This window comes from Siphateles boraxobius, unplaced genomic scaffold (genome assembly GCF_051911475.1).
Source record: "Siphateles boraxobius isolate OS27281-9 unplaced genomic scaffold, OSU_SipBor_1 68, whole genome shotgun sequence".
Lineage (NCBI taxonomy): Eukaryota > Metazoa > Chordata > Actinopteri > Cypriniformes > Leuciscidae > Siphateles > Siphateles boraxobius.
Genome location: NW_027509195.1, coordinates 15,002,673 through 15,009,950, shown reverse-complemented (window position 1 = coordinate 15,009,950; position 7,278 = coordinate 15,002,673). Strand labels below are relative to the sequence as shown.

The following is a 7,278-nucleotide window of genomic DNA, read 5'->3' as shown; positions in this document are numbered from 1 at the left end:
ATACAGACAATTATGCAATACTTTATCATTGGTGACTGGTATTGCACCACACTTTGCCTAGGGTTTGACAACAGCATCATAATAGCATTCTGTGAATTATCCAGCCGACAAATAAATGTATACATCAAATTTCTCATTAAAGCCGTAAAGGTTTTTACTAACATAGATTACTTGCACTGCTCTACCTCGTTTTTTAAATATAATCCTCATACAATCATTGTAGGCAATCTGAAGCTTACACTAACCCTACCCCTAAACCTACTCATCGCATAAAAATTTCTGCATTTTTACATTTTCCACAAACATCACTTAGTATTATTTATAAGGTGTTTTCCTCATGGGGACCAAAACATGTCCCCAAAGGGACAAGGATTTCGGATATTGCCATCCATGTGGGGACATTTTGTTCCCATAACATAGGGTTTACCAGGACCATGATAGGTTTTTCTATCTTTGTGGGGACTTCCTGTAAAAGTAATGGTTTTTATACTGTACAAACTGTATAAAACCCATCACAAACAACCTTCTGCATTTTTAAATTTTCAAACAAGCACCATTTAGTACGATTTATGAGCTGTTTTCCTCAATGGGACCAAAAATTGCCCCATTTCTGTCAAAGTTTACTGGTATTAGCCTACTATCCTTGTGTTTGTGGGAACATTTGGTCCCCATACCGTATACTACCATGTACAATCACACACAATAGCCTACACACAAACGGACACTGAGGCAACTCGGTTTCGCTAACTTTGTGGGGACTCTCCATAGGCGTAATAATTTTTATACTGTACAAACTGTATTTTCTATTCCCTTACTATCCCTACCCCTAAACCTACCCATCACAGAAAAAAAAAATAGTAGGCCTATGTTTATTAATAGGCTACATTTCCCTCGTGGGAACCGCTGACTGGTCCTCACAATGTAGGTGATCTCAGGTTTTTCTATTCTTGTAATATAAACCTGTATACACACACACACACACACACACACACACACACACACACACACACACACACACACACACCAAGAACATATTTTCTGTAGGCCTGAGAATTAATGGAATTTATTGCATCATAATCTGGAACCTATGTAATGTTCACCTCGGTACTATTTCCAAAAGCAAGTGCTGAATTTTCAAAACTATTCTCTCAAAACTAATTGAAAAAGTTTTTCCAAACATTTATTTAAGTTTTTTTTTTTCATCAGGTTTGGTACACTCGGTGTTAAATACAACACTTTTTAATAATTATATTTAGGTAACTTGTTTAGAAAAATACAGTTCCCACCCAACAATACCTGTAATATTGTTGCACGAAAAGATGTTTCTTCACGGTTGTGGCAACCACTGTTCGAGGCTACGTCGTGCATACGTCATTTTCAAGCGTCAACGAACACTCGCGTAGACAACAATCGTAAAGCCAGGCGCTTTTTTTTTCGATCGTTCCTGATGTAAAATGTGTGAAACAGCTTTTTCGTTGGGTCTCGAAGAGCGCATGCAGCGTTTGCAGGAGCTCACAGATTTTACAGAGAGTTGTCAAGCCGAACTCAGGGATTTGTTTGACTCGCTGGAATGGAGTCAGGAATTGGATAACGTTACACATGCAGTTCAGGTAACGTCAACAGCCAAACACAAAACTAAAGAGAATGCAGTGAATTGATATGTGGTACTTTGTAGCCCTTGTGTTAATGACCCTGGATCTAGTTTATATCCGCTTACCAAAGTACCTAAAATACCACACTACTGTCATTTATATTAATGCAAATTAACAATAAACTATTAGGAAGTCTTTATTTTTATCTAACGTTAAATCTTAAAAATTATTATTAACTTACATAATCACTTACTACTCGTTAAAAAAAACTAGCGTCATTCTTATTGGGATAGTTCACCCAAAAATATAAATTCTGCTATAATTAACTCACCCTCAAATTGTTCCAAACATTAATGGGGTCCATCAACTGTTTGGTTACAGACATTCTTCAAAATATCTTATTTTGTGTTCAGCAGAAGAAAGAAATTCATAGAGGTTTGGAACAACTGAGGGTGAGTAAATGATGATAGAATTCACATCTCAACTATCCATGTAATACTTCATATAGTTTAATATATAGATACAGGCGGAGAGTATGGTTACTATGGTAACATTTTGTATGGGTCAATCTGTAAACTATTTGGCACCTGCTTTACCTCTCTTGGGCTTAAATCGTTTTTTAAATGCCTGTATTGTCTTCTGATTACCAGATGGAAGTGTGTCCATTCGATCCAAACCACACTGTACCGCGGGACAGGATGGAGAAACACAAAGCCACCTGTCAGCTCAGTCAGCTGGGATACTCTAAAGAAGAGCAGGTGAAAAATTAACCACATTAAGTACCGTGTCAGCAAAAACTCTTGTGATTGACCTCATCTCATATTGGAAAATATGAACATGAAATTTTAAGGTGGGTTTTTTTCTGTCATTTGTTTTCAGGCTGAAATGTTTGATCCTTCAGTGTACTATGAGAAAGCTAACATTCCGTCCATTACCATGGGTGAGTTTTTTGATTTTGTGAAAGACATACTATTCAATTCAAGGTTTTGAAAGAGCTTTGCAAGGCTGTGGTGTCGTGTGATGTTGACTGATATCACTTTCAGACGTTGACGCATTTCACCAAGTAATTCTGCAGACCCGTGAAAATGCTCCTCACGTGAGCTCGACAGGAATCCACACACAAAGTAAGTCTTCTTTTCTCTAGTGCCAGTGATTTGGTCATTTCAGCACGTATCAGGATAACAAGCCATATGGCACATTTAAAATTGTGTGTGACAGAATGAGTGTATTAATGATATCCATGTATTTATTTATTTTTCTAAATATTTTCAACATTTATCTGTGTTCTTTGTTTTTTTTCCCCATTAACAGGGGTGAGTATTAAAAGAAGTCTGGTCTAGACAGTTTTCCACTCATACTTGCTGTATCCTTTGGCTCAATATCCTTTTAAAGACTTGGTCCTTAATATTGCTTGATAGAAGATTTTAATTTATTTCACCCAGGTACACATTAGTTAAACATTTATAAATGACTTAAGACCAAAAAAATCTAAAATCTATAGGCCCATTTGTCCCTTTACGTGTTGGGAGTGTTTTTCTGACTCGCTAGTTCTGCACTGGATTTACTTTTTGCAGAAGGTCATTTAGAATGTTATTCGGAAACACGACCCTGAAATAAACACACTTTGATAATGAATTTTCAGAATCAATGTTATTTTTTTTAACCATTTACTAATAATTATGATTTTTGTGTAAAATCTGTTTTATTGTTTTGCAGGGGACACATCTACAGATCTCCCTGACATACCTCAGAATCATAAGCGCGCATTATGTGACCTCACTGTGGCAGAACGATTGGCCGTCCATGGTCATGTGTTACAAGAAGCCAGTCAGCAGAGTGCAAAGAGAGAATCCAATAACGAGGATCTTTATGTAGACCTTGTTGCAAAGCTTAAAAAAGGTACTTGAATTCACAGACCCATTATATCACCATTGATCCTGAGGCAAATTAAGGGGAAATGTTTGTCTCTCGGACAAATTTACATTTATTTTAAAGGGTTAATTCACTTAATTAACAGAAAGTTAGTATTACAGAAATTCTGTCATCATCCTCATTTCATTTGAAACCCATAACACTTTCATTCATCTTCAGAACACAAATGAAAAAAATAAATTTAAAAAAAATCTGATTGATTTTCATCCCTCCATTGAAGTTACCTATAAAACGACAGCTAGCAAATACATAGTATCTGTAAAGATGTCATAACATAATATTGGGCTTGGGCTCGGGCTCACTGAACCCAGAGGTGGAGCTGCACCACAAAACCTACTCAGCCCTAAGGCAGAGCTACACCATGGAGCCCACTGAGCCCTGAGGTGGAGCTGCATCACTGGGCCCAACTGCAGCTGATTTGCATAAGACCTAAGTTGCTCTTAACTTTGAGAAAATCTCATGATTGCCTCCACTTTTAAAGGCTTCAGTACATATAAGTCCATATAACTTCTATTTTTTTGTGTGTTTTTTTACCTCACATATAATTTCACTATACTGAGTACCAATTACTTGATAATATCTGGTTGATAAAGTAAAGAATGTTGTTTTGTCTAAAATCCATTCTATAGGAGATAAACAGAGTGGGCCGAAGTCTCATCTGGAGGTTTTGGCTGAGATGAGGGACTACAGGAGACGCAGACAGTCTTACAGAGCAAAAAACGTTCACATCACCAAGAAGTCTTACACGGAGGTCTGTGATTTGAGTTTGTGTTTGCTCTTGGGGGATGTTAATCTACTTGCCCACAAAACACAATTTAGTCTAATGTCACTATGTATGTTCTCACTGTAGATTGCCTTCGTTTTGAATTTAAATTGTCTTCACCGATGTTGGGCATGTTACTTATAAAAAGTAATTAGTTATAGTTACTAGTTACTTCTCTCAAATAGTAACTGAGTTACATCATTATAAAAGTAACTAATTACCAGGGAAAGTAACTATTGCATTACTTTAAAAAAAATGTAACATGTCAAATAACTTGGATGCCCCCAATATTAAATATGTCAAATGAATGAAATGACACTAAATTGAATAAATTATACACTAATCTACATTATTTTAATGTTGCTGTGGGACAATGTGAGAGACACCTTTTAAATTCAATATATTATTTTAAATATTATCATTACTATAGTAGAACAATAGAAGACAATAGATGGCTTCGAACCATAATATTTAATATTGCACTGACCACAACTGGCCAACAAATAAGTCTAAAAATAAATTATGCTTCTTAAGAAATGTTCCCTGCAGGTTATTTTCAGGTTTTATTTTATAACCTAAAGTTATTTAAGTTATTTCTGCGTCTTATTCGAAAAAGAGCTTAGTCAACCATGAACACAAGGATCATCTCAAAAATGGCTTTTACAATCTTAGTTGGTTTGCATTCTGTTGATTTCCGTTCACATAACAATTGATTAGAGCAGCTTCCCAACAGATGAGCTTAGTTTGCAGTTAGACTTGAAAAACAGTAATTATTTTAGTAGAAAAAGTTAGTTTAATCTCAAGCTCAAATTAGGTTGAAAACCTTTAAAGGAAAAATAATAAAATACCCAATTACAATCAAACATTTGACACCCTATGCATTAACACAATTTGCACATTTTTAACAGACTTTCAAATACACATATGAACCATATGCACTCTAATGCAACCTTATCATACACAATATCAATTATTAAAATGTCTCAAAACACACAAACAGTTCAAATAACACACAAGATGGCATTTATCTTAATATATAAATTGGCAATAAGCTAATCACTGATGTGCATCCAATTTTTGTCGTTCTCATTCACTCATAACTCTTTTCAGTCACACAGTTCTTTCCTCAAAAGGAGACATTGTGTAACTGGACAAAAAACACGGCGTTAATCTCTCAGGACAAGCGCTCTGTCACAATATTTTTTCTGCCTGTGTTTGGCGTTCAATGTGCACTTATTACAAGCGCACCTGATACACATATCCCATGAGTTGAGTTCGGCTGTTTCCAACGACGCTCTTCGTGGCTTTCCGTACGGCTTCTATGTTTTCTTCTTCAGTCAGTCATTCGTTTGATTATTCGTTTCTGAAAAAGATAACGCCGTTAGTAACAGGGTTTATTTATAACGCCGTTATTCCCATCACTGGTCTTCACACAGTGAATGGCTCGAGAGCCATAGAGAATATTCTGCATAATTGTTTGCAATTGTATACCTTTTCCAGGTGATCCGCGAGGTTATTGACATCCACTCTGAAGAACTAGGCAGGATTTGGCAGGAAGTGAAGGATGAGGAGCCCAAAGCATCACAGGAGTCATCCCACAGGTCACATGTCTGATTTCAGTACAGCGAATCTCTTTCCTCCCTGACAGAAGTAGCACAGATTGACTGCTATTGATTTTTTTATGTTGGTTTGTGGTTACAGAGGGTCAGATGAGAAAGGCCGCTCCGCATCCGTTGAGTCACGTGAGTCTCGTATCAGCTCCCGAGATGAGCATGGGCATAAACAGCACCGCAAACGCAGCCGCAGTCGCAAGCACAGTCGAGAGAAAAAACACAAGAGTAAGAGGTAAGGCCTAAACAACTGACCTAAACAACATGAGAGTATTTTAACTAATCAGAACTTTACTCATCCATCAGTCCATCATTCTTAAATTCTTATTGTGCATTATCGTGAACAATCCATCATATTGTCATTTCGCTATTTTACACTCATAGTTTGTGATGGACTGACTATATTATTCTCTCCTTTTGTTTTGTCCTCAGAGATTCACACTCTCCAGATGTGGAGAGACATCACAAGAAAAAGAAGAAGAAAAAGAAGTCTTGAAATTTTAGTTATTTTAATATCAGTATTGTTCCCTTTAATGTTTTTAGTTGGATGATATGGTACAATAAAATGAGAATAAAAATGTTTCAAATATTTGTTTCTGTGCATTTCTTGCATTTTTAACATCCATGTCATGATAAATCTCCATAAACACTACCGTTCAAAAGGTTTTTTTCTTTAATGATTTCAATGATTATTAAAAAAAATTTAAAAGAAATCTCGTTCACCAATGCTGCTTTAATTAGATTTTTTTTAAATCCAGTTAAACCGTAATATTGTAAAATATTATTACAATTTAAATTTCTCTTTTAATATATTTTAAAATGTCATTTATTCCTGTGATGGCAAATCTATTACTCCAGTCTTTAGTTTCACGCCATCCTTCAGAAATGATTTGAATATGCTGATTTGGTGCTCAAGAAACCTTAATATTTTTGTGGTAACTGTGATGCATGTTTTTTAGGATTCTTTGATGAATATAAAAATGAGAGTGATGTAGATGTGTAATTCAAGAGAGCTCTGCATTTTTACTAAGTTGGTGCACACGATCTTCATAATTTGTTATAACCTGCCTTTTATTCAGCCTTTAGCTGTTCATTGGATATTTCCAGCCCCCCTTTCTATTGCTAAGAGAGAGAATAACCACCTGATATGGATTTTGAGAAATCGGTTACATTAATGGCACCTTTTTCCAATGAGGTCAAAAGTTCATTGAAAATCACAGTCACATCTTGCAATTCAGCTTTACTGATTATAGTAGTGAACCATGTATACTACATAAAAATTTGAATGTAATAAATTCTGAATAATTAATGTCATACAGTAAAGAATAGTGATGTCTCTGATAGGAGTATTCTTTTTACAGTGTCTTTATTCCTCACTACT

At 35.7% G+C, this 7,278-nt stretch overlaps 1 protein-coding gene across 2 annotated transcripts; it reads left to right on the top strand.

The window, feature by feature from the left end:
- The first annotated feature begins 1,358 nt into the window (after window positions 1-1,358).
- snrnp48 (small nuclear ribonucleoprotein 48 (U11/U12)) lies at window positions 1,359-6,488 on the top strand. 2 transcript variants are annotated; one of them, XM_077215038.1, is made up of 9 exons: window positions 1,359-1,610; window positions 2,243-2,350; window positions 2,472-2,532; window positions 2,636-2,716; window positions 3,309-3,491; window positions 4,154-4,275; window positions 5,788-5,888; window positions 5,989-6,132; window positions 6,330-6,488. In XM_077215038.1, the coding sequence occupies exons 1-9, from the start codon at window positions 1,455-1,457 to the stop codon at window positions 6,391-6,393; spliced, it is 1,020 nt and encodes a 339-aa protein (XP_077071153.1). In that variant the 5' UTR covers window positions 1,359-1,454; the 3' UTR covers window positions 6,394-6,488. The 2 variants fall into 2 exon arrangements, with proteins under 2 accessions (XP_077071153.1, XP_077071151.1); XM_077215036.1 differs by having other exon boundaries at window positions 1,362-1,604.
- Window positions 6,489-7,278: the final 790 nt, after the last annotated feature.

Bases quoted from the DNA above. Each gene is read 5' to 3' on its own strand.
- snrnp48 (XM_077215038.1), top strand. From the start codon at position 1,455: ATGTGTGAAACAGCTTTTTCGTTGGGTCTCGAAGAGCGCATGCAGCGT. The intron at 1,611-2,242 runs GTAACGTCAACA...TCTGATTACCAG, and splicing joins ACGTTACACATGCAGTTCAG to ATGGAAGTGTGTCCATTCGA. The intron at 2,351-2,471 runs GTGAAAAATTAA...ATTTGTTTTCAG, and splicing joins GATACTCTAAAGAAGAGCAG to GCTGAAATGTTTGATCCTTC.